Raw genomic sequence first — 25,719 nt, forward strand, 5'->3', positions numbered from 1 at the left:
GTGAATTGAATGTCCCTGCTTCTCACACTGAGGTGCGTGCACCTTGGGGGTACAGAACTTGTGCTGATGAAGAGGGTGCCCGGGAAGCCACAGGCCTACTCAGAGATTTGGAGGAAAGTCCCTTATTTTTATGTTAGAGAAGACAGATTTACTCTAGACTAGAAGGTAAAATTTGCCTTCATTTTAAAGACAAAGCAAGTATCTGTAAAGCTATTTTGAGCATGAAGAGGGCAGCTTTGGAGTCTACTGCAGATCCCCCAGCTGTGCCTCCACTAGAGTGTGGGGTGGTCACAGTAGGGACTCAGTGTTCATCCCCCTTTCCTTTTCCACATCCCATTCCCCGCTCTCTCTGTCTCCATCTCTATTTCTCTGTTCCTCCTCTTCTCCTAAGCAGAGCCGAGGGGCTGGGATGAGCAGACCCCTGCCTACCTCCCCCTGGAGAACTCAGTACCTTCTGGTCAGGGCTTACCACAGAGTGGTCAGGCAGGGACTGGCCCAGGGCACCAGCCCCTTAGCCCATCCCCTGGAAGCCCCCTCCCTGCCTGTCACTTTGGAAGTACATGTCTCCCTGCCAAGGGCACCCCCAGGTTAGGCTCACCTTCCAGCCCTGTTCTCTGTGTTCCGATGGCTCCTACCAAGCCGATCTTCACACGGTGCCCCAGGAGGCACTGTCAGTGGGGAGGGGCAGGTTACATTGAGTCAGGGGCCGGGGAGATTCTGGGAACCCTGAGGAAGGAGGTCCGGGAAGAGGAGGGGTCCCTTAGGGAGGAACTCAGGTGAGGCGGGTGGGAAGGACTCTCACCCAGCTGATGGCAGTGGTGCGGTTACAGACCCTGAGGAAGAAGGGCTTCAACGGCTGCGACAGCCCCGAGCCCGACGGGGAGGACTCGCTGGAACAGAGCCCCCTGCTGGAGGACAAGTACCGGCGCGCCAGCGAGGAGCTCGACGGGCTCTTCCGGCGCTATGGGGTGAGCCCCACTCACTCTGTCTCTGTTGGCCCCCCCTTCCGGCCCCTTCCCCCCAGGCGCTGCACAAGAAGCACAGGGAATGTGAGAGCCCTGAGGTGGACGAGGTGTTTGCCCTGACCCCCCAGACGGAAGAGAAATATAAAAAGATAGACGAGGAGTTTGATAAAATGATGCAGAGTTATAGACTGGCCGTGAGTAGTCGCATGGAGCAGAGCCTCCCTGTGGTGCATGGTGTGGCTTCGCGCCCTGGCTCTCGGCTGCCCTGATGGGTGCTCCGCTCTGAGCCATGCTCGGGTTCTTAGTGATCTCTGAGGAACCTCTGACCTTGGTCATGATAAACCTGCATCCCTTGCTGAGACTCTACTGGGATGGAGCATAAGTTGTAAGTTGGAGAGGCCTGGAGTGTCCCCCTCGCCAGCAAGAAGTGTGTAGATGACATGAGATCCTTAGAGGACAGCAAAGTAGAATGTGCTCTTTGTCCAGATGTTATTCTGGGGGAGAGGCCTGCTTGGGCTTTCTCTGATAGCCCAACCAGAGACACTCAGCCTTGTGTAGGGAAAGCAGAACTGCTGAAGGGGAAGGCAGCGAGGTGGGGGTGAGCTCTCTCTGCAGCAGGCCACTGGGTGGAGACTGCAAGAGAAATGATGTCCCGACTTGTGGCACAAGCCTTTAACAGCCGTGTGTGTGAATCTGGGTCTGTTCTCAGGGCCTCTAACCTACTCCCCGTGTGTCCTGCCTGGCTGAGGACTAACCCACCTCCATTAGGGGGTGTCCCTGGTCCTGTCTGCAGTGAGCAGAGCCCTGTTCTCATTCTCTGGGCCAGAAATGGACCCAGAGCTTCTCCCCAAAGTCCTTCCTTGTTGGGAGTGGCAGGCAGGACTCCACAAGGGCACAGGGCAGGGAGCTTGAACTGCTGGCCCTAGGACGTGTAGCCTGGAAATGAGAAGAACCCTTGCCTGCCCTCCCAGGAAAAGTGGGATCCGTGGAAGGGGTCAACCTGGCCTGATCCTGCCCCTCCATCTTTCTGTCTAGTCAGCTGTCCCGGCCCCCAACTTTGCCATGCCTGTCACGGTGCCCGTGTCCAATCAGAGCTCACTGCAGTTCAGCAATCCCAGCGGCTCCCTGGTCACCCCTTCCCTGGTGACGTCATCCCTCACGGACCCGCGGCTCCTGTCCCCCCAGCAGCCAGCACTACAGAGGAACAGTGTGTCTCCTGGTCTGCCCCAGCGGCCAGCTAGTGCAGGTGAGTGGGCTGGCAGGTGGGTAGGTGAGGTGGAAATGAGATGTGATGGGGACTTTGGGATTCCATTTTCAACGGCCAGTATTTCTCTTCACTACCACAGCATTCTCCCATTTGTGTGACTCCTGAGGGAAGGGAGTATGATTCTTCCTCCTGGGGTCATCTCTTCATGTTCAGTCCCCAAGACTCACTCTTGAAGGGGGAGTGCTGTCAGCTCATCCTGGTTCTGTTTTTCCTCCAGGGGCCATGCTAGGGGGTGACCTGAACAGTGCTAACGGAGCCTGCCCCAGCCCTGTCGGTGAGTGCAGCTATCCTTCTACCTGGAGGTGGGGAGGGGTGCCCACTCAGTGGCCTCAGGGGGTCCAAGGACCAGGACCGGGTCCTAGGACCAGGAAGGACCTAGATGAAAGGAGAGGAAGATCCCAGAGCCAGAACTGGATGAAGATCAGTTAGAGATTTTTAAGCCCCTGGATTTTGTTTTCTGTAGCAGTGATTGGTGTGGATGATCAGCAGAGATGGAGGCTCAGGGAATTCTGGGCAAACTGTGAGAATGGGCCAGCATTTCTAGTTGGAGGGGAAGACCCAAGTTTTTGCAGTTGAGTGTGGTTGGAATCTGGAAGATGAGAATGCCGGGCGTTGCCCAGACAAACAATAGGGACAGACTCACGTAAACACTCACACAGTCTCTCACACACATACGTGCATTCTCCCTCTTACAGAAGTATCCAGATGTTAGATGTGCACTTGTGAGCACACATACATAAGCCACAGAAGAGGCTGGGCGTGGTGGCTCACGCCTGTAATCCCAGCACTTTGGGAGGCTGAGGTGGATGGATCACCTGAGGTCGGGAGTTTGAGACCAGCCTGACCAACATGGAGAAACCCCATCTCTACCAAAAATACAAAATTAGCCGGATGTGGTGGCTCATGCCTGTAGTCCCAGCTACTCGGGAGGCTGAGGCAGGAGAATCGCTTAAACTCAGGAGGTGGAGATTATGGTGAACTGGGATCATGCCATTGAATTCCAGCCTGGGCAACAAGAGCGAAACTCCGTCTCAAAAAAATAAAAAATAAAAAAATAAGCCACAGAAGAAAGGCTGTCGGCTGTCCCCCACCCCTGGCAGCCGACAGCCCCTCCTACCCTGTGCCGTTGTCCGGCTGGGTGACTGTGACTTCGAATGTCATGATTGACGTCACCCTGACATTCCTGCCATTCCCAGAGTGATCCCGGAATTGGGATGGAGGCAGGCACACACTTCCAGAGCAACAGTGTGCTCTTAGGGGACAGAGCAAGGAGGCATTTCTGACTGTGGTCACCCTCACATCCTTGGACCTCAGCATCCCCCAGCTCAGTTTTGGGGCACTATGTAATACCTCCCTGGTGATAATTGTGTCACAGGGTCAGGAAATTAAAGGAGTTGGTGAGTGTCACCCTCTTCAAGGAGAAGGTCAGAGAAATGCTTGTAGACCTCAAGGGAGCAGTGATACATAGAGACCCTTGAGTCCAGCATGTGGAAAGTGGGAGAGAGCACTCACTTGGCCTCCAGCCAGCTTTGTGGCCCTGGGCAAGTCGTTATACTTCTCCCAAGCATGCTCTAGTTTCCTCTTCTGTGAACAGGGCTAATGTCCAGTCTGTCTTGCAGAGTTAATGTGAGGATTAAATAAGATAATACATGTGTGAAAGGCCTGTGTGATTGTAGAATATGGAGCAGATATAAAAGATGGTTATTACATTTGTTATTACCAGGCTAATTATGGTGGTGGCTGTGTTATCTGTCTCCCAGTGCCAATAACACCATCACCAACAGTGAATGGCTTGTTTCTCCCAAGCTGTTGGCAACTTGTCACGTGTTGATCCAAATCACATCATCCACCCCCAGCTCACGGCAAATGGAGCAGTCCGAGTGGTTGTTGGTTTGTCATGGTGACCAGGCTTCTCAGTGAGGCCCAGATTCCAGGCTGCCGCCCCTTCCACATCCTGGTCATGGTGGGTCCTGTCTGGGGGAGACTGTGGGATCTCAAAATGCTGGACTTCCTGCCTGTGGCGACTAAAGAAGAGAGAAGACAGGGAGAGGCTTGGGTACAGAAGAACCTCTTGGCCGTCGCAGAGCCTAGAGGCAATGGTTGCTTTCCAGTTCTTCCCATGGACCTCAGAGTCCCATCACCGAGTCCCATCACATGTAGCTTGGAGTTAGGGAAATGAACCTAAAGATTCAGGAGTAAGGGGTACTTGCCTCCCATTATTCCCAAGACATGAAGTGTTTAGGGAATATCAGATAGCTCAGCCCCTACTCAAAGCCTGAGTGTGGCTTTGAGAGGTTCCAGGTGACAGGAGTATTGGTGTGGGGAAGTTAACAGGGCTGAAGGGTAGGCCCATGTTTTTCCTTTTACCCTCATGTTGTCACTTCTCCAGGAAATGGCTACGTCAGTGCTCGGGCTTCCCCTGGCCTCCTCCCTGTGGCCAATGGCAACAGCCTAAACAAGGTCATCCCTGCCAAGTCTCCACCCCCACCCACCCACGGCACCCAGCTTGGAGCCCCCAGCCGCAAGCCCGACCTGCGAGTTATCACTTCCCAGGCAGGAAAGGGGTTAATGCATCACTTGGTAAGTGGGTGTCTGCGCCAAGGGTGGGGGCTGGGGAATGGAAGAGTAGGGACAGGGGAAAGAGCAGACCTCTAGCAGGAGAGATGAAGGCTAGCCAGCAGTTAGGACTTCCCGAGAGAGATCATGGAAGCATGACTTTTTATGAGCTTTTTCTTCCCAGAGGGCCTTTTAAGAGGTTGCAACACAAGAAGTACCAGCCTAAGGCACTAAAAAGGGACAGGAGGTGAGAGAGAAGGTTCTGTGATGGGGAGGATCATAGAAAGGATTTGCCACTACAGCAGAAGGGATGGGGGATTAGATTGTGAGCATTTCCTAAATGGTAGAGATTGGGATGGAGCGTCTCTGGAAATCAGTCAGGACAGTGACTCTGCCTTTGTAGGCTGGGTAGAGCCATCCTACTCTTATGCAGAGAAGTGACTCTTAACGGCTGTGGGGACAGAGGTGTGGGGGAGGGCAGTGGCCAGAGACTGAACATGCCCTTGGTTTTATTTCTGCTCTCAGACTGAGGACCATTTAGATCTGGTAAGTGAGGCTGTGAGCTGTTTGCTGTGGCTTTGAATTCTGGGTATTGCTCTACGGTCCCTCAGCATGAAGTACGTGTGCATCCTTGGCCTCTCGCCTGTGCGCAGACTGTTGCTGCTTCTTCGCTTAGTTGCCAGGAGCTGTGCTTAGGTGCCAAGTGGGATTCAGAGGTGAATGGGGCGGGGGTGAGAGGTCAGGTGCGTGTGTGTGTGTGCCTGTGTGTACATGAATATCTGCATGTGGTGTTACATTCATTCAGACATGCCTTTCTCTGTATGTGTGTGTGCGAGGGGGAGTGGGCCAGCCCAGGACTCAGAGGCCCCACCCTGATGCCTGTACTAGGCCCTGGACTAGGGGACTGGATCCCACTAGTCCTCTGACTCCACTCAGGCCCATACTGCATTCTTGGGATCCAGGACAGGATCCTTCTTAGGAGGGAGGTCAGCTGGAAGGAGAAGTCAGTGTTTCAGAGGAAGCCAAGGCCCAGGACCAGGCTGGACTTGTCCTTCTTGGTGGGGGCTTCCCACCTCCCCTGTCTCCCTGTGCTTCCTCCTGCACTTAGCCCATGGCACGGGCACTCAGAGGCATGCACAGCTGCTCATTTTCCTCCTCTCTCTCACACACTTACATACTCACCCCCAGCCAGGAGTGGGGCGGGGGCTCCTCCCTCCCCATCTCCCTGACGGGAGGCCAGAGAGGCTGGAAAAGGCAGGCAGGCTTTGGCGGCCAACACGGCGGCAGTTTCGGCCCCAGCGTGGAGTTGGAATAAACAAGTGACTCAGCGGCAGATGGAGCTGACAGCCCCACACACGTGTGTGCATACGCGCAGGCACACGCCACGCCAGGCCCCACATTCCCCTCGCAGATGCCAGCACGCCTCTGCCGGGGCGTGTGCTGCAGTGTGATGGATGGAGAGTGGGCTCCAGAGGGACAGGGCATGGACGATGTCTCCCTTCCCTCACTCTGCACTGGGAGGCTGGGCAAGTGTCAGTGCTGGGGCCACAGGGCCAGCACACGTGCCTTTATCTTTGCACGTGTGTTAGTGTCAGTGAATCTCTGTGTGCATGTTTCCCTCCATGGATCTGAGTGTCTCTGTGAATGCACCAGCGTGTCTTTGTGTGTCTGTGGGGGACTCCGTGCTAAGACACCCCACCTTGGCTTTGGGATTCAGGGACCCCACCTTGGCCTCGGGATGGAGGGCCAGCATGAAGCTGCCCACCTATCAGCCACCTCCTGACAGACAGTTTTCTCCTACAGAACAATGCCCAGCGCCTTGGGGTCTCCCAGTCTACCCATTCGCTCACCACCCCAGTGGTTTCTGTGGCAACGCCGAGTTTACTCAGCCAGGGCCTCCCCTTCTCTTCCATGCCCACTGCCTACAACACAGGTGAGTGTTCATGTGACATGTGCATGTGTGTGCCTGGGCTTGGGGCAGGCAGTGGCCAGACAGAAATGCTAGCTATCCCCTGGACAGGCCCCATCTGAGGAGGGCCATTGATTTGGGGGAGCCTGCACCTAATTATGGTTAACAGATTTAGCAAATAAAAGCAAAGAATGCTTTTAAATTCAAATTTCAGATAAAATAAGTAGTTTTTTAGTACAAGTATGTCCCAAAAACATTCTTCTGCTAATGTATGTCCCAAAGACATATTTTATTTTTGGGTTTTTGGTTCTTTTTTTTTTTCTTTTTTGGAACAGGGTTTCACTCGGTCACCCAGACTGGAGTGCAGTGGTGCCATCTTAGCTCACTACAGCCTTGAACTCCTGGGCTCAAGTGATCCTCCTGCCTCAGCCTCCTGAGTACCTGGGACTACAGGCACATGCCCCCATGCCTGGCTCTTTTTAAATTTTTTTTGTACAGACAGGGTCTCTCTGTTGCCCAGGCTAGTCTCAAATTCCTGGTCTCAAGCAGTCTTCCTGCCTCAGTCTCCCAAAGTGCTGTGTTACCGACTGTGCCCAGCACCAAAGACATACTTATGCTAACAAATTATGCATTGTTTCATCTGAGAGTCAAATTTAGGCCTTTTTTTTTTTTTTTTTTTTTTTTAAGGCAGTCTCTGTCACCCAGGTTGGAGTGCAGTGCTGTGACCTTGGCTCACTGCAACCTCTACCTCCTGGGTTGAAGTGATTCTCATGCCTCAGCCTCTTGAGTAGCTGGGATTACAGGAACGCGCCACCATGCCCAGCTAATTTTTATATTTTTAGTAGAGACAGGGTTTTGCCATGTTGCCTGGGCTGGTCTCAAACTCCTGAGTTCAAGTGATCCACCAAAGTGCTGGGATTATAGGCATGAGCCACCGTGCCTGGCCAGCATTGTTTATTTTTTAAATAGTACTTAATGGAGGAGGGAGCCTCTGTCCTCAGGAAGCCTGCAGCCTGAGGAGGAGACAGGACAGAGGCAGGTCTGCAGATGATTCAGGCTGACCAATCTCTAGGCTCCAGGTATGGGGAGTGGTGAGGGGGACATGGTCAGTTCAGAAAAGCTTCCTGGAAGAGAATGAAGGAATGAGGGAGAAAAGATCAAGGAGGCTGAGGAGGCCAGAGAGAAAACACAGTCAGGGTCAGTTTGCCAGCTTCCTGGGAAAGCCAAATGGGGGCTCCAGGGCAAGGCGGAGGGGGAAGAAAAGCGTCTCTCTAATTTTGGCATGGTTGTGGAATGATGATGGGGGAGGGAAGGAGGAAGAGGGAGGAAGGTTGGAGAAGGGGATCTGAAGGTAAAGAGTCACTTAAGGACATGAGAAAGGTCTCTGGATAGAAGAATTCAGGTAGGACGCCCAGTGCCCAGGCCGTCCTGAGTCCCTAGGGCCATCCTGGCCTGTGTCACCCACTCACACCTGCACCGGAACAGTCTGTGATACTCTCGGCCATCCTTGCCTGTACTCTTAAGCCGCTGTGTCAGGAAGGACTTGGCAGTAAGGAAATGCCTTGTCCCCTGGTTTCAGAGCATTCATGTGGCTGGGGAACCTGGGCTCTTTCCAGCTAGAGACCTCTGCCTTCCTCAGGTTCTCACATGTGAATGGTTATGTCAGGCCAGTTCCTATGATGAGTTTAGTCTGGACCAAAAGACCCATAAACCTCTCCCCCTTCCCCAAGCCTCCCAGAGCTGCACCATGCTAGGTACCAGACACCAGTGCAAATACCCACAAAATCCCACCTCCTCCCCACGTGTAAAAATCCAGAACCCAGGCCGGGTGTGGTGGCTAACACCTGTAATCCCAGCACTTTGGGAGGCTGAGGGGGGCGGATCATGAGGTCGAGAGATGGAGACCATCCTGGCCACATGGTGAAACCCTGTCTCCACTAAAAATACAAAAATAAGCTGGGTGTAGTGGCATGTACCTATAGTCCCAGCTACTCTGGAGGCTGAGGCAGGAGAATCACTTGAATCTGAGAGGCAGAGGTTGCCATGAACCAAGATCGCACCACTGCACTTCAGCCTGGTGACAGAGCGAGACTCCCCCTCCAAAAAAAAAAGGAAAAGTTCAAACATAAAAAGACCGGGCACAGTGACTCATGCCTGTAATCTCAGCACTTTGGGAGGCCGAGGTGGGCAGATCGTGAGGTCAGGAGATCGAGACCATCCTGGCTAACACAGTGAAACCCTGTCTTTACTAAAAATACAAAAAATTAAGCCGGGTATAGTGGAATGTGCCTGTAATCCTAGCTACTTAGGAGGCTAAGGCAGGAGAATCACTTGAACTTGGGAAGCGGAGGTTGCGGTGAGCCGAGATCACGCCACTGCACTCCAGCCTGGGCAACAGAGTGAGACTCCGTCTCAAAAAAAAAAAAAAAAATAGCTGGGTGTAGTGGAATGTGCCTATAGTCCCAGCTACTCGGGAGGCTGAGGCAGGAGAATTGCTTGAACCTGGGAGGCAGAGGTTGCAGTGAGCCGAGGTCACACCACTGCACTCCAGCCTGGGTGACAGAGTGAGACTCTTGTCTCAAAAAAAGAAAAAAAAAGAAAAATCCAGAACCCAGCCCTCTGTATAGGAAAGCCCCTCGTGGCAGGTAAGAGAGCTGGAGGGACTGCCTCATGTTGAGGGACCAGACTCTGGCTTGTATGTCTGTGTATAGTTACTACCCAGGTGTCTGTGAGCCCCTTCTCCCTTGCATGTGCACCCATGTGTGTGCCAGCCCCAGGCTACTATGGTGTGGCAACTTCAGAGATGGCTGCTTCAGAAGACACACCCTGTGGGCCCGTCTCCCCATCTGTAAGAGGAGTGGGTAGACAGGAGGTCTATGAGGCTTTTCCAGCCCTGCCACTGGGCCTCTGGGGCCCAACCAAAAAAACCAGCCCTGAAGGTGGGGTGGCCTAGGGACAGTGACAGTTGGCAGAGGGCACCTCAGATCACTTTTTAGACCACTTTTCTGGAGCTGTTTATCAGGGACTCTGTGAGGGTGGTTTTCTGTTTTTCTGCCATCTTCTTGGGCCCACAGTCTTTGTGAAGCTGGAGGAAAGTTAGTTGGTGTCAGCCAACCTGGGACAGGCACTCAGGAAGGCTAGACTTAAAGATTCTCATCTGTCACTCTGGTATGAAAGCAGTTTCTGCCCCTGGGCCACCCTTGGAGCCCTGCTGGGAAGTGTGTGAGATTTCTCATCTTCTCTCAGAGACCACAGGCTCCCTTTCCTCTTGTTACAGGAGCAGCTAAGCAGATCTCAGTTTAAACAGCAGGTGTTTTCAGGTGACCCTAGGTATATAAACAAAACCCCAGTGAACACATTGCTGTTTAGTTATTCACTGTTTACAGTCCTTGGCTGCAGTTCAAGTTCCGGCTGGGGGTAATCGGGCTATGGTAATGCCTCATGTGAGGGCCTGGCCCTTTGTTGACACTGGCTGCAGAGGCCTGGCTGTGGTGGCTCTGGGAGCAGACCAGTAGGCTGCCAGGTGGCCTTGGGCCATGCTCCTCCTTGGGGAGCCAAGCCTCCCAGTAGATAGGGCTGGAATCTGGTGGGACAGTGCAGGGCTGGGAGCTAGTCTCCACCATTCACTCACTGAGGGGCCTTGGGCTGCACTGTTCTGGGCTTGGCTTCCTAGTTTGTAAAACAAGTGTTAGAAATAATTGATTCTGGCTGGGCGCGGTGGCTCACGCCTGTAATCCAAGCACTTTGGGAGGCCAAGGTGGACAGATCACGAGGTCAGGAGTTCAAGACCAGCCTGACCAACATGGTGAAACCCCGTCTCTACTAAAAATACAAAAATTAGCCGGGCGTGGCGGTGTGCGCCTGTAATGCCAGCTATTTGGGAGGCTGAGGTAGGAGAATCGCTTGACCTCGGGAGGCGGAGGTTGCAGTGAGCCGAGATTATGCCAGTGCACTCCAGCCTGTGTGACAGAGCGAGACTCTGTCTCCAAAAAAAAAAAGAAATAGTTGATTCTAGGGCCTGTTTCTGCCCTTGCTCTGCTTTTTAAATAAGCATTTCAAAACTCCTGGCCAACGTCAGGAAACTACAGCCAAGCACAGATCCCCCTCTAGAGTGAGATTGAAAGGTAATAGAGTCCTGGAGTCCTGTCTTATCTCTGCCACTGGCTGGCTCCATGACCTGGAGCCTGTTCCTCAAACTTGAGGCTGCAGTTGCCTCATTTGTAAAGTAATAATAGGTAAATCTTTTGATTATTTTCTATGAACCAGACACCGTTCTACATGCTTTTTGTGTACCAACTTGCTCAATCCTCACAACAGCTGTGTGATGTAGGTAGGATTATTACCTCCAGTTTATAGTCAGAGTAAGTAACTTACCCAAGGTCACATGGCCTAAGTGGAGGTAGCCTGGAAGTTTGACCTCATAGCTCATGCCTTTAACCTTATTGCTATATTGCAGAGATAATACTATCTTCCCTGCATAAAAACAGAGGGCTGGAGCAAATGACTCGCTGAGTAATGGCATAGTGGTGGAGTATTAGGATGATTGAGGGGTGCGTTCCCCATCACAGCCCTCCCACTACCACAGTGCAGCCTCAGGGAGGACATGTTCTTTCTTTCAGAAATTCTTTCTTTCTTTTTTTTTTTTTTTTTTGAAACAGAGTCTCACTCTGTTGCCCAGGCTGGAGTGCAGTGGTGGTGCGATCTTCACTCATTGCAGCCTCCACCTCCCAGGTTCAGGCAATTCTCCTGCCTCAGCCTCCCGAGTAGCTGGGATTACAGGTGCACGCCACCGCCTGGCTAATTTTTTGTATTTTAATAGAGATGGGGTTTCACCATGTTGGCCAGGCTGGTCTTGAAAATGTCCACGGAGGACATTTTCTAAACTCTCCCAAACAGAATACAGCATGAAACAACAGTGCTGTGTAAATTATGAAACATTCCGTGATTCTATGTATTCTGTGACAGTGCAAACATCAGTTTCTTCTTTAAGGTAGACGTTTTATGACGTAGTAAACACCCCCTCATGGGGATATCTGCTGGAACCTTGACCAGCTGTGCTCCCAGCATGGTGCCCTTGCAGCCCCTCTGCCCCATGGGCATGAGGCCTCAGGGGCTAACTTGTGTCCTCTATGTTTACATGTGTGTGTGGGCACAGCAGCTCAAACCCTGCTGCTATAAATTTTAGGTATTGACAGTTGAGGAGGCTTGGGGGCTGTGCCGGAGGTGGAATAGTAGTTGCAGGGATTTGCCTCTGAAGCCCTATTCACCAAGCTTTTACCAGGGCTCCCCACTACCTTAGAAAGGCAATTGGAGCTTTGGGCAGTGGGATATCATAGTCAATGAGGCTTATTCAAGGTGTTATAGTTGCTAATTGAAAACTTTACCAGTACCCACCAAGATGACTTGAAATATAATTGGCATTGGCAGTTTTTGACAGTCTCTACAGAGACTGAACCAAAAAAATTAAAAAAGGCAGTTGGAGACTTGCCAGGTGAAAAAAGACGACAGTTAGACATAGACCTTCTCTACTTACGTTTTTCCATCCTCTTATTTTTTAAATTGTTTTTTTTTTTATTTTCATTTTTTTTTTTTTTTTTTTTTTGAGACGGAGTCTCGCTCTGTCACCCAGGCTGGAGTGCAGTGGCTGGATCTCAGCTCACTGCAAGCTCCGCCTCCCGGATTTACGCCATTCTCCTGCCTCAGCCTCCCGAGTAGCTGGGACTACAGGCGCCCGCCACCTCACCCGGCTAGTTTTTTGTATTTTTAGTAGAGACGGAGTTTCACCATGTTAGCCAGGATGGTCTCAATCTCCTGACCTCGTGATCCGCCCGTCTCGGCCTCCCAAAGTGCTGGGATTACAGGCTTGAGCCACCGCGCCCGGCCTTAAATTGTTGTTATGAAAGTGATACCTACACATGATTTTTGTTTGTTTGTTTGTTTGAAACAGGGTCCCACAGGCTAGAGTGCAGTGGCATGATCATAGCTTACTGCAGCCTCAGCCTCCCAAGTTCAAGCAAGTCTTCTGCCTCAGCCCCCTGAATAGCCGGGACTACAGTGCATGCCACCACACCTAGCTACTTTTTAAGTTATTTGTAGAGGTGGAGTCTCTTTATGTTGCCCAGACTGGTCTCAAACTCTGGGCTCAAGTGGTCCTTCTGCCTTGACCGCTCAAAGTGCTGGGATTACAGACATGAGCCACTCGCCCAGCTGACTTTTTTTTTTTTTTTTAAGTTCAACACTATTTTTAAAAACCACCTTGGCCGGGCACGGTGGCTCACGCCTGTAATCCCAGCACTTTGGGAGGCCGAGGCGGGCAGATCACGAGGTCAGGAGATTGAGACCGTCCTGGCTAACACGGTGAAATCCTGTCTCTACTAAAAATACAAAAAATTAGCCAGGCGTGGTGGCGGGCGCCTGTAGTCCCAGCTACTCAGGAGGCTGAGGCAGGAGAATGGCGTAAACCCGGGAGGCGGAGCTTGCAGTGAGCGGAGATGGTGCCACTGCACTCCAGCCTGGGGGACAGAACAAGACTCTGTCTCAAAAAAAAAAAAAAAAAAACCAAAAAAACCACCTTGGTCAGACGCGGTGGCTCATGCCTGTAATCCCAGCACTTTGGGAGGCTGAGGTAGGTGGATCACTTGAGGTCAGGAATTTGAGACAAGCCTGGCCAGCATAGCGAAACCCCATCTCTACTAAAAATACAAAAATTAGCTGGGTGTGGTGGCATGTGCCTGAAATCCCAGCCATTTAGGAGGCTGAGGCAGGAGATTTGCTTGAACCTGGGAGCCAGAGGTTGTAGTGAGCCAAGATTGCACTGCTGCACTCCAGCCTGGGCAACAGAGTGAGACTCCATCTCAAAAAAACAAAACAAAAAACACATTTTTTTCATCCTGTTAAAACACAGCACCTCATGGTTATTATGACTTAGGTTTCTTTAACTCTGAGTACCATCTTCACTGAATTTTTGTGGTCTTCTTGAATTCTTTACATCTGTCATTACACACTCCCTGTCCCCTTATCCCCACCGTCTTCCTGGAGGCAGCTCCCTCATAGGAGCCTTTGTGCTCTCCCCAACTCCAGGTTCATCCTCACTTTTCCTCCATGCAGATTACCAGTTGACCAGTGCAGAGCTCTCCTCCTTACCAGCCTTCAGTTCGCCTGGGGGGCTGTCGCTAGGCAACGTCACCGCCTGGCAACAGCCACAGCAGCCCCAGCAGCCGCAGCAGCCACAGCCTCCACAGCAGCAGCCACCGCAGCCACAGCAGCCACAGCCACAGCAGCCTCAGCAGCCGCAACAGCCACCTCAGCAACAGTCTCACCTGGTCCCTGTATCTCTCAGCAACCTCATGTGAGTCCTAGGGAGACTCCATGTGAGTGTGTGGGAAGGGAGAATTGAGGAGTGGGAAGAGGAGGGGCCTCTTGGGAGCTGGGTTGCCTGCAGGGTTCTGGTGGACATCCTGTGAGGCTGTGCACTGCACAGTCTGTTAGACAACAGTGGCACCCCTGGGGTCTCTTGTATAGACCAAAGAGGCTCACCCTGAACCCCTTCTGAGAGCCAGCCCCAGGGTAGAGGGTGGGAGGTGGGGGGCCCTGGGTTGTAGAAGATGACATGGGATGGAAAGAAAACTAATATTTCTTATTTCCCTTCTCTTCCCTTCATTCGACCCTCTTCTGATCACTTTCCATCCAATTACCTCTCCCCAATACCCCATTCCCCACATTCTCATCCTCTGTTCTGTCTCACTTTCTGTCTGGTGTCCTATCCCTTGTTCTGTCACTCACCCCCTCTGTCTTTATCCCTTGTACCCCATTTCCACTGCCTGCCTCCAGCCCGGGCAGCCCCCTGCCCCACGTGGGTGCTGCCCTCACAGTCACCACCCACCCCCACATCAGCATCAAGTCAGAACCGGTGTCCCCAAGCCGTGAGCGCAGCCCTGCGCCTCCCCCTCCAGCTGTGTTCCCAGCTGCCCGCCCTGAGCCTGGTGATGGTCTCAGCAGCCCAGCCGGGGGATCCTATGAGACGGGGGACCGGGATGACGGACGGGGGGACTTCGGGCCCACACTGGGCCTGCTGCGCCCAGCCCCAGAGCCTGAGGCTGAGGGCTCAGCTGTGAAGAGGATGCGGCTCGATACCTGGGTACTGTAGCATCACCTCTCCTGTCTGCGTGTCTGCTACACCCAGGGACTGCCCCACGTGCCCCCTAACCTGTTTTATTTCCCACCCAAGAGGCCTTGTGGCCGGCTAGCCCTTCCGCCAGCCCTTCTAGGGCAGCACCAACACCCCTTCACCCCTGCCAAAGGCCCATCTTCTCCCTCCCTCCAGCATTAGTCCTTCTGCTCGATGACTTCCTCCCCTCACAGCTGGCCCTGCCACTAGAATCCTGGCCCTATGGGGAGAGGGGAGTGGGGGCTGCATACCCGTAGCCTGGGCCACCCCCTCACACCCCCTTCTCCATCTCCTCTCTTCACAGACATTAAAGTGACGATTCCCACTCCCCTCCTCTCAACCTCCCTGATGAAGAGTTGACAATCTCACCGCCCGCCCTTCCCTGCCCCGGGCTCCTCCCGCTCGACCCCCACTTCCTTTCTTGTGCTCCGTGTCCTGTTGACGGTTACATTTGTGTATAATTATTATATTATTATTATTATTATTATATTTTTTTTAATTTGGATTCTCGCTTTGGAGAGGGGGATGCTCTCATCCCCTCTTTCTGTACCCCCCACCATTTTCACTGGCTGGGGGGCTCTCTTTTTCGCGGGAAGGGGGGACACTTTGCACGTTGTACACATATGCTGCAGGAAGGGGGTGGGGGGCCCAGTAGGCCTTTGGGAAAGGACAGGTGCCGAGCCCTGCATGTGGAGCCCTCCCACCCCACCCCCAGATAGAGGGAAATAACCAAAAAACTACCAAACAACAGAAACCCACACTCTAGACTGAAACCCCAAAGTGGGCTTGATGGGTGGGTTTGTGTTTCAAGGGGAAAGTGAGGCAGAGGTTCTGAAAAGGGTCTCTGTTTTTGGGTTCATGTAGCCATAGGCACATGGAGCAGAAGACCTAAGCCTGGCCCCCAAATGCCCCTGCACACACACATGCCACACCTGTGCTGATTCTTGTGTGTGCTGCACCCCCAAGGTGTGTGGGTGCTGGCTGAGCTTTGGGCTGGGACGGCAGCCTGGGAATCTGAGGCTAGGGACAGGGGTTTGAGGTGGGGGCCTCTCTGGAAGCACATTTGGAGAGAAAGACAGAGAGCCATGAGGAGAGGGCTGAGGAGGGCAGAAGGGCTAGGCAGGGGGCAAATTGGGCCCCTCCCTTCCCCAGCTTTTCTCTAAGATATACAGTGCAATAGCTCCCCACCCCTCAGTTGACACCAGCCCTGTAAAGCTGGCCACAATGTGCAGGGAGAATGGGGAGAGGGTCTTCAGTGAGGTGGCTGGGGCGAGAGTCGGCCTGGACTTCCCTGGGGTGCTCCAGGCCAGAGCTGTTTCATCGGGGCGAGTGTGGTGAGGGGACGTCCTTGGCCTTGCACACACACTACCTGGGTGAGTGGGCACTGGGATGGTCTGTGGGGTGGGAGGTCCTACGGATGGGTCCGTAGAGGTCCCACCTCTCTCATTCCTCCTTGGCCCCTCTCCCTAGCTTCTCCTGTTAGCTCCTTCTGCTCCTGACCCCGCCTCCTTGCTCTTGGCGCCCCCATTGTCTCTGGCTACCTCCTTGTCCCACCACCTCCAGGCCGCATCCCACCTTCCCTCTTGGCTACTGTAATTGTAAATAGCGACCTTTGGAAAACGTTAGCGGTGTAACAGTCCAGGAAACTGTTTTTTGTTGTTGTTGTTGTATTGATATGAAATGAGATTCTATTTTTGTCAAAGTATATTGTAATAATAATGACTCAAACGGCCCGTACTGTACAGATGAGATTCTTCTGCTGTTGTTCTTGCTCCCCTCCCCTCCTCTGAGTCCGCCCCTCTCTGCTGCCTCCTCAGCGGGGCAGTGGGCAAGGGGCCCAGGGGCAGCCGAAGTACGGGGTCCTGAGACCTCAGGCAGGATCGGAGATCAAACCAGAGTGGGCAGGCTCCCAGCCTGCTCTCTAGGGTCACCCCCCGCCCTAAGGGGCCTGGCCTGGGGTGACGTATGCAGGCAGACTGTCTACCCCACTCCTTCACACAAGCCCAGCTCCTCTGCCCAAGGGGTGCGGTGCTCCCTTGGGGTTTCCTCCCAGTTGGAGAGTAGAGTTAGACAAGGCCCAGTTTTGTGTTAGCCGACCGTCTTTGCCCGCCTCTATGACCCAGCCTCTTGCAGTATTCCCATATTTGATGCAGGGAAGGAACCAGAAGCAGAGGGGCCTCTGTGCAGGTACACACGTGTACCTGAGTGTGTTCATGAGGGCATCTGGTGTTTATGTGTCTGAGTGTAACTTTGTATTTATGTGTGTGTGCGTGTGTGTGTCTGGTTGCACGGGTGTACCTTTGTATTTATGTGTGTGTGTGGTTGCATGGGTGTGCCTCTGTGTGTCTCTGAGCCTGGCTGAGTGTGTATGCAAATCTATGACTGGAGCTCTAGGAGCATCTCTGAGTCTGAGTGTGCCTGGTGTGTGTTTACAAAGGGACAGTTGGCTGCTCCAGCTCCACAGCCCTGGGACCCCAACTCCCATCTTCCCTGCTCATTTCCCTGTGTTCACCCTCAGCTCTGACGCATTGAACTGCAGTTGGGGGGATGGGCAGTTAGCCCTCTGTGCTTCTCCCTGCAGCCCTACCTCTGCCAGGGCCTCTCCCTCCAGGGACCTCTGCTTCCACCCACATTTGTCCACTTAGTTGCCCATGCTTGACACACAGTTCCTGGAGTACCCTCTTTCTCCAACCCCAGACCTGCTTTCAGAGCAAAACTCAAGTCCCTCTTCCTCCGTGAAGCAAGCTTCTCCCTCAGCTGAGCAGTGATCCGTTCTTACTCTTTTTTTTTTTTTTTTGAGACGGAGTCTCGCTCTGTCCCCCAGGCTGGAGTGCAGTGGCGCGATCTCAGCTCACTGCAAGCTCCGCCTCCTGGGTTCACGCTATTCTCCTGCCTCAGCCTCCCGAGTAGCTGGGACTACAGGCGCCCGCCACCACGCCCGGCTAAATTTTTTGTATTTTTAGTAGAGACGGGGTTTCACTGTGTTAGCCAGGATGGTCTCCATCTCCTGACCTCGTGATCTGCCCGCCTCGGCCTCCCAAAGCGCTGGGATTACAGGCTTGAGCCACCGCGCCCGGCCCCATTCTTACTCTTAACCCCAATCCGCTGACTGGGTGGGGGCAGCACGTCCAGCCTTCCCACCTCCCCTGCAGGCTTCTAGAAGAAGTTTCAAAAACTGATGAGCCTCGATCCAGGGCTTGAAAGAAGCCAGGGTGTAATCTTGTTCATGCATGCATCCCCAGAGCCTCGCCCAGTGCCTGGCACATAGTAGGCACTCAATCAATGCTGAATGGGTGAATGGTTGAATGATAGGTGCTGAATAAATGAATGACTGGCCTTCCCTTCTCAGGCTATTCCCACCATTAGTCTGCCCACCTTTCTAGACTAGGCTTGGCCACCATTAAACACGGGGTGGGGGTGAGGGCCCCTGCAGTTCACGGTGCAATATTCACCAGTTTTGCCCTCTGCCTCATAAAGGCAAACCTGGCTTTTGATTACCATGTGTGGATGTTTCTGTGTCCTTTCTTCTCTGTCCCTGGGGACAGGGTGGTCTGTGAATATGTGACATTTCTGCAGTTCAGTATCCGAAGGTTTCTCTTGGGGGTAGGGGCTCCTGGGCGGCCAGATGAATGGGTCCCTGGGAACCCAGACCTCAGATGGGGACTTAATGGCTTCTTCCTCTCAAGCCAAATTCGCCTCCACCCACTCCCTCTGAAGAACTGGGCATTTGCCAAAGTAACCACTGGAGTCATCTAATGGCCCTCCCCTCCCCAGGTTTCCCACAGCTTTCAGGGACAGTGGGCAAGAGGACCCCCCACCACCACCTCAATGGAACACACCATCCTCCCCTCTCAACAGCACGCTCGGTGCAGCGAGACTGACCCCTGACCCCCTCCCAACCCTCCCCACCTTGGACAGGAAGGAAGTAATGCACCTTCTCTTGCTGATTATTTATTTGTTTGGAGAGACAGAAATGTAAAAGTGTATCTAGAAATATCTATATCTCTATATATTTTTAACTGACTCTTTGGAATCCCCTGGGGTGGGGTGAGGGGTAAGTTTAGGCTTCGCGGAGGGGAGGAGACATGGAGCCTGGGAACTCCTTGTTCTCCCCTCTGCTGCCTCTCTCCACCCCTTAAACCGGTTGGTAGAAGGAATGGCATTTGTATGGGGGGAGGGAGGCTGGAATGGAGACTCTGGATTCTCTCCTCTTCCCCATTCAAGTCCCAGAGGGAGGGAGGTGGTGAGGACGAGGAAGGGAGGGGCAGGACGGGCCATGGAGGTGCCCCGCCCCCACACCTGACAATCACCCACACTCCTGGGGCTCTTCCTGGCTCCTGGGGCAGGGCGAGTCCAAGTGTGAGGCTGTTGATTTGTTTTCAATATTTCTTTTCGTGCTGTATGGTGATGCTTTCTTAGTATTCTACACAATAAGAAAAGACAAAAGTCCTCGAGATTCTTATGAGTTTTGTTTGAAAACTCTTTCACTATATTTGTTGTAAAGAGGTTTACTATTAAAAGAAAAAGAATACACGTTTCTGATACTTCGGCGTGGGTTTTGGTTTCTTTGGTGCTGCGAGGATGGGAAGGAAGGACTGGTGTAGCCCCGTCAGGATGAGAGGCAGCGCTTCACCTCAGCAGGGAAGAATGGGGGGCGGCCTGCAGGGTGGGGCACTTCACAGGTCTCAGGTGGGGTTTTCAGGTGAGAATTTCTTCTAAGTGTTCTGTCAGAAGGAGGCAGCCCCAGGCCACACTAAAGAGGAGTTGCCCAGCTAGAAGCCTCTGGAGGGATTCTGGGACACAAAAACAGAAATGCCACCCAAGGTTGGGTTCAAATCAGGATGGTGTTGGGGGTGGGAGTGTGGCACGGTGAGGACCTTTGCCCGCTGAAAGCCTTCCTCAGCAGAGAGTTGCCTGGGCACTGTGTGAGGCACAGACGGATTCCACCCTGGTGCTCCTCACAGCATGCTTCCCTCCAGGAGAGGAAGCTGCTATTGCCCTTTCGAAGTGCTTTAACAGTGCCATGGAGCCTCTCTCTCCCCTCCTCACACACCCCACAGGACTACCCCACCCCACCCCGCCCCACCATGCCCTCCAGCCAGTGTGGCCTGCTCTTAAACGTGCCTCCTTGGCCGGGCACCGTGGCTCACGTCTGTAATGCCAGCACTTTGGGAGGCCTAGGCGGGTGGATCACCTGAGGTCGGGAGTTCGAGACCAGCCTGACCATCATGTAGAAACCCTGTCTCTACTAAAAATACAAAATTAGCCGAGCGTGGTGGCACATACCTATAATCCTAGCTACTAGGGAGGCTGAGGCAGGAGAATCGCTTGAAACTGGGAGGCGGAGGTTGCAGTGAGCTGAGATTGTGCCATTACACTCCAGCCTGGGCAACAACAGTGAAACTCTGTCTCAAAAAAAAAAAAAAAAAAAAAACCCTGCCTCCTCATACCCAGCACAGCTGTGCCCTGGGGCAGATGCAGTGGCTATAGAGGAAAGCAGCTGGAGGAAAGCAGATCCGGCTTGGCTTCCTCCAAACAGGCTGTGGCTGCTTCTCTGTACCTAGCCCAGGTGCTGCGGAGACAAACGTGGAGTGTGAGGGGCCATATACAATGGCAGAGACGGGCCTATGAACACCTAAAATCCATGAGGCATGGTTAAGGCTGTGGGTGCTACACATGCAGGCTGTTGTGGGAGCACACAGGAGTCAGGCTTCGTGCCTTGGCTTTCATCATTTGCAAATTGCAGATGACCATCTCTACTGGTCCTGCTTCCCTCATAAGGTCATTGCAGTCTTCCCCTCACTTCTCCCTCAGTAGGGGCAGAGAGGAACGATGAGCTGAGCAGGAAGGGGTTAAGAGGATACCACCCTCCAGATGAGGCTCCCTGCTGGTTACCTGCTCCCCTGTAGCAGCTTCCAAGATGACCTCCAATGATCCCTGCCTGGTATTCATGCCCTTGTGTGGTCCCCTCCTTCAGCGAATCATGGTTGGTATGTGTGTCCAATTAAAAAAAGACAGAGTGATAGCATGTGACTTCCAAGGCTAAGTCATGGCTTCTACTCCCTCTCCCTCCCCCTCCCCTCTCCCTCCCCCTCCCCCTCCCTCTTCCTCTCTGTCTCCCCATCTCCTCATTTGCCCTGGGGAAAGCCAGATCCCATACTGTGGGACACTTAAGCAGCCCTATGGAAAGGCCCACATGGCAAACAACTGACGTCTCTTGCCAACCACCATCTGAGTGAGGTCATCCTCTCCTCTGTCCTTGTAGTTCCCAAAATTCTGCAGACGTTGGTACAGGTGAGAACTCACTGGTACAATGTACCCTGTAGCTCAGCCACAGCCATGAAGAGAGAACCAGTCTCTCCTGCACATCTGCCATTGGTTCCTCAGACTGGCCTGTGCCTCCTTCCTTATAGGCATCATTCCATGATGTCTTGGGTAGGCGTTAGTATTGCCCACACATATTTCCTGTTCTCTTCCTGGACACACAAAAGGCTGTGCATCCCAGTCCCTGTATAGTCAAGTGGAGTTATTGGACTAGTTCTGGGCAGTAGCCTATAATAGGAAGTAATGTGTGTCCCTTCTGAAATGCAGCTAGTGCCTCATTCTCCAAACACTCTTTCCCTGTTGTGGGAATTGCAGAAGCACGTGTTGAGGAGGAGCGCTAGCAGATCAAAGCAGCCTAGACTGCTAAGCTGCCCTAAGGGTTTTGTCCAGCACGAGTGGACTTTGTGTGAATAGAAAATAATTGTGTTTTGTTAAACTACAGTGATTTTGAGTACTGTGTCTGCCATATAACCTATCCTGACTGATACAGTATCCCTCTCACACTTGGACAACCTTGAAGCCTGATCTACTGTATACTCCTTGTTGGTGTGGCACAAGGATCTCTGAACTTGGCATAGTCCAGAACTAACATTCAACTCCTAGTTCTGCCACTTACCAGCTGTGTGGTCTTGGGTAGTCACATTCTCCTTAAGCCTCTGTTTCTATAAAACAGAGCTAATAGCTGCTTGTTTTCTCTCACCCCCCACCTTCTCCCTCTCCAATTCATCCTCCCCATCTTTGGGTCAGCTCTGATAATCTAACATGTCATGGTTCTCCGCTGCCCACCATCTAAAGTCCTAACTCCTTGGCCTTGCTCCCAAGGCCTTCAAAGAGCCAGCACAACCTCTTTTCCAGGGTTAGTCTGTATGGCTCCCTCTGTATCCCTTGGACTCTAGGCAGACCAGACAGCCCTATCAGTTCCCTTACAGATCCGTTGTGGTATGGCCCACGCCATAATCTGTCTGAAATCCAACAAACATCAAGCACCTATACTTTGTGAAACCTTGTGTTAGGCACTGGGGACATAGGAATGAGATAGCTCCTGCCTCTAGGCAATTCACAGTCTAATGGCCACAAGAGACAAGTGAACCAACAGTTTATACTTGAGTCTGTGTTAAATGTCACATAGAAAGAATGTAAGTGGGCTTTTGGGATCAGAGATGTGGTACACCCAAATCCAAACTAATGAAAATGAGAGGAGGCTTCTTAGAGGAGGTGCTTGAGCTGGATTTTGAAGACATATAGGAGTCGCCTGGGCAAATGAGAGTAAGGAAGACATTCCTTATAGCAGGAATAACACATAAGGTATGGAGAGACTATGGTGGCTTCAGGAAATCAAATACGGCGATGCAGGTCAAAGGAACAGCACATAGAACCGAAGAGGTGGGCAGAGGCCCCATTATAAAGGGCCTTGATTGCCAAGACTTGGACTTTATTTTGCAGAAGATGTTTGGTCATCAAAAGATTTTAAGTAGAGGAGGGATTTGACCAAACTTGCATTTCAGAAAGCTCCTGCCAGTAAAAGTTGCCCTCTGACAGTAATGCTGAAAATCAACTGGAAAGGAATGCCGCATTGGAGGCAAGTGGCCTGTCAGGATCCTCTACAAGTAGAAATAGTGAGAGCCTACACCCAAGGAAGGCGTAGACAGAAGGATGGAGAAAAAATGAGTTTTGTAGATACTGAAGAGAACACTTACTACTGCTACTAGTCAAAGACATGAAAATAGATGAACTTACTTGGTTTGGGTAAGAAGAGGTCTAGCAAAAAACTGCTCTGCCACGCCTATTTCTATCTTTGAAACCCTTCCTATCTTTAAGGTTTTACTCCTACAATTTTCCCATCATGAAACTTTTCCTGATTTCTCTCCCTCCCCTGTCCCGCCTAGCTGGCTGTGGTATCCTCCAATGAAGTGTCTTAGGAATCTGCCCCCCGCCTTTTTTTTTTTTTTTTTTTTTTTGAGACAGAGTCTCTGTCACCCAGGCTGCAGTGCAGTGGCGTGATCTCAGCTCACTGCAAGCTCCGCCTCGCAGGTTCAAGCGATTCCCCTACCTCAGCCTGCCAAGTAGCTGGGACTACAGGCGCCCGCCACCACGCCCGGCTGATTTTTTGTATTTTTAGTAAAGACAGGGTTTCACCGTGTTAGCCAGGATGGTCTCGACGTCTTGACCTCGTGATACGCCCACCTCGGCCTCCCAAAGTGCTGGGATTACAGGCGTGAGCCACTGCGCCCAGCCAGGAATCTGCCCCTTCTTTATAGCACCTACCTCATTTTACCTGGAAATGTAGGTACCAGTTTCTGTTTTTTCTCTACAGCCGTACTGAAGCTCCTTTTAAAAATGTACTGCCGGCCAGGCATGGTGGCTCACACCTGTAATCCCAGCACTTTGGGAGGCCAAGGCAGGTGGATTACCTGAGGTCAGAGTTCAAGACCAGCCTGGCTAACATGGTGAAACCCCATCTCTACTAAATATACAAAAATTAGGCCGGGCGCAGTGGCTCAAGCCTGTAATCCCAGCACTTCAGGAAGCCAAGCTGGGCAGGAGTTTGAGACCAGCCTGACCAACAAGGTGAAACCCCATCTCTATTAAAAATACAAAAAGTTAGCTGGGTGTGGTGGCACCTGTAGTCCCAGCTACTCGGGAGGCTGAGGTAGGGGAATCGCTTGAACCTGGGAGGCAGAGGTTGCAGTGAGCTGAGATCATGCCACTGCACTCCAGCCTGGGCAGCAGAGCAAGACTCCTTCTCAAACAAAAAACCAGGTGTGGTGGTATGCACCTGTAATCCCAGCTACTCGGGAGGCTGAGGCAGGAGAATTGCTCGAACTCGGCAGGTGGAGGGTGCAGTGAGCCGAGATCGTGCCACTGCACACCAGCATGGGTGACAGAGCAAGACTCTGTCTTGGGGGGAAAAGAAAAGAAAAAATGCACTGCCTTGTCCATGTTTGTATCTGGCCCCATGCCTGGCACACAGCATGTGTTCAGTGGGGCTAAAATGAAATAATGCATGTGAAAGTGCACTCTGTAAACTGTGGAGAGTACTACAAACCCTATAGATTTTTTAAAATAATACTCAAGAGCATATAACTTTTTGCAGCTTCTCCTCTACTTTTCAGCTGCAAGATCAGCTCCTGAAGCAGCACAGATCATTAGGGTCCCAGTTTCCTGGACTCAGATATGGGTCCACAGAAGAATTAGCACCCACTAGGCTCCTGTACCCAGAGGCAGGCGGCTCTTGGTAGGCGGGAGGCAAAGGGTGGTATTTGTTCCAGCCAAGAAGGCCAGACTGCCAGACTACTTCTCTGTAGCTCATCTTCTTCTGACTCACACCCCTGAGTCCCATGGGCTGAGTAACTTTTCCAGCCTTGTGATTGTGGAAACTTGTTTCAGAACAGCGGATGTGAAAGGGACACTTGGGCGACCCCACCCCAGGTTCCAGAATGGCTCGATTCTACTGGAGCCAATACCCAGGCTGAAGTGCAGTGGCACGATCTCGGCTCACTGCAACCTCCACCTCCTGAGTTCAAGTGATTCTCCTGCCTCAGCCTCCTGAGTAGCTAGGCTTACCGGCAGGCGCCACCACACTTGGCTAATTTTTCTGTTTTTAGTAGAGATGGGGTTTCACCATATTGGTCAGGCTGGTCTCGAACTCCTGACCTCGTGATCCGCCCGCCTCAGCCTCCCAAAGTGTTGGGATGACAGGCGTGAGCCACCGCGCCCGGCACTCTTGTTTGCAGTCTTAAATCACTGTGTCACTGCCCAAAGTCCATTCCCCTGCCCTATTTCACAGTTGGTAAACCAGAGGCCCAAGAGGAAAAGGAGGCACTAGGAAGCTCCTATAGCCTCCCGCTCTTCTCCCAGCTAGGTCTAGTTCAGATCAGCCTGGAGGGGGCTCAGGATTTAGTGCTTCCAGTCGGACTGATTTACGTTTGACAATGCTCCCGCCCCCCTCCCCGTCACCCTCTCCACCCTGCCACCTTTGCTTTGTACTTGCTGCCAATTGTTTACAGCTCCAAGGGCTTCGTTCGGGCAGTTTGTTTGGTCTCATAAAGTGCGGTCCCCGCCTTCGCAGGGGAGAGTCACTCCTATTTACTGCGCATCAGCCGCCACGTGCCCCATAAAAGCTGGTGACGACGACGCCGGCCGGAGCTGGGAGGAGAGGGACCCCGCCTACGGGAAGGTCACGAGCCCGCCAGGTCCCGCCCTCACGTGACCTGAGGGGAACGTCCTCGCCTGTGTCACTACCCTCGGCGGAGAGCGAAGGCTGGCGCCGGCCGAGGCATCCAATCCCTGCCCTGCCAGCTATAGCCGGGCGGGGAGGAGGGAGCGGTTCCGGGTTCAGAAAGAGAAAATATCCATCTAAGGCGAAGGGGTAGAAGGGAGGTCGAGGGAAGGCAATAAAGTCACTTGTTTAATCTCCTCTACTCTGTAAACTCCCCGAAGGGAGAAATCACCATATTCCTATGTGTATGGCACACAGGAGACGCTCAGTAAATGGCTGACTGGCAACTGGTCCTCGGACCCCGCTCGGATG

General features: G+C 52.6%; 1 protein-coding gene, 1 long non-coding RNA gene and 1 other non-coding gene across 15 annotated transcripts in view; 2 read left to right on the forward strand and 1 right to left on the reverse strand.

Moving 5' to 3' along the window:
* MEF2D (myocyte enhancer factor 2D) overlaps positions 1–19,406 on the forward strand; it is a 38,557-nt gene extending 19,151 nt beyond the window's left edge. For 2 of the 13 annotated variants that reach the window (XM_015112112.3, XM_077943860.1), the window contains exons 4-12: positions 831–968; positions 2,001–2,211; positions 2,450–2,506; positions 4,622–4,812; positions 5,314–5,334; positions 6,592–6,721; positions 13,805–14,045; positions 14,528–14,834; positions 15,169–15,348. In XM_015112112.3, coding sequence (XP_014967598.1) covers positions 831–968; positions 2,001–2,211; positions 2,450–2,506; positions 4,622–4,812; positions 5,314–5,334; positions 6,592–6,721; positions 13,805–14,045; positions 14,528–14,834; positions 15,169–15,180 — 1,308 coding nt within the window. In that variant the 3' untranslated portion in view covers positions 15,181–15,348. Of the gene's footprint in view, positions 1–830; positions 969–1,024; positions 1,160–2,000; positions 2,212–2,449; positions 2,507–4,621; positions 4,821–5,313; positions 5,335–6,574; positions 6,722–13,804; positions 14,068–14,527; positions 14,922–15,168; positions 15,349–17,762 lie in introns of those variants that run through there. The other 11 variants (XM_015112119.3, XM_077943861.1, XR_013397341.1 and 8 more) reach the window with 9 other exon arrangements.
* On the forward strand, positions 12,009–12,146 carry LOC114674750 (U4 spliceosomal RNA). The gene has a single exon (XR_003725863.1). It is a non-coding gene; the product is annotated as a U4 spliceosomal RNA (small nuclear RNA).
* Positions 19,407–20,299: 893 nt separating the features above from the next.
* LOC144330974 (uncharacterized) lies at positions 20,300–25,288 on the reverse strand. The gene is made up of 3 exons (XR_013397728.1): positions 25,163–25,288; positions 20,760–20,835; positions 20,300–20,436 (listed from the first exon to the last, which is right to left on the reverse strand). It is a non-coding gene; the product is annotated as an uncharacterized LOC144330974 (long non-coding RNA).
* Between the last annotated feature and the right edge of the window lie 431 nt (positions 25,289–25,719).

The sequence above is a fragment of the Macaca mulatta genome, chromosome 1, assembly GCF_049350105.2.
Source record: "Macaca mulatta isolate MMU2019108-1 chromosome 1, T2T-MMU8v2.0, whole genome shotgun sequence".
Classification (NCBI taxonomy): domain Eukaryota; kingdom Metazoa; phylum Chordata; class Mammalia; order Primates; family Cercopithecidae; genus Macaca; species Macaca mulatta.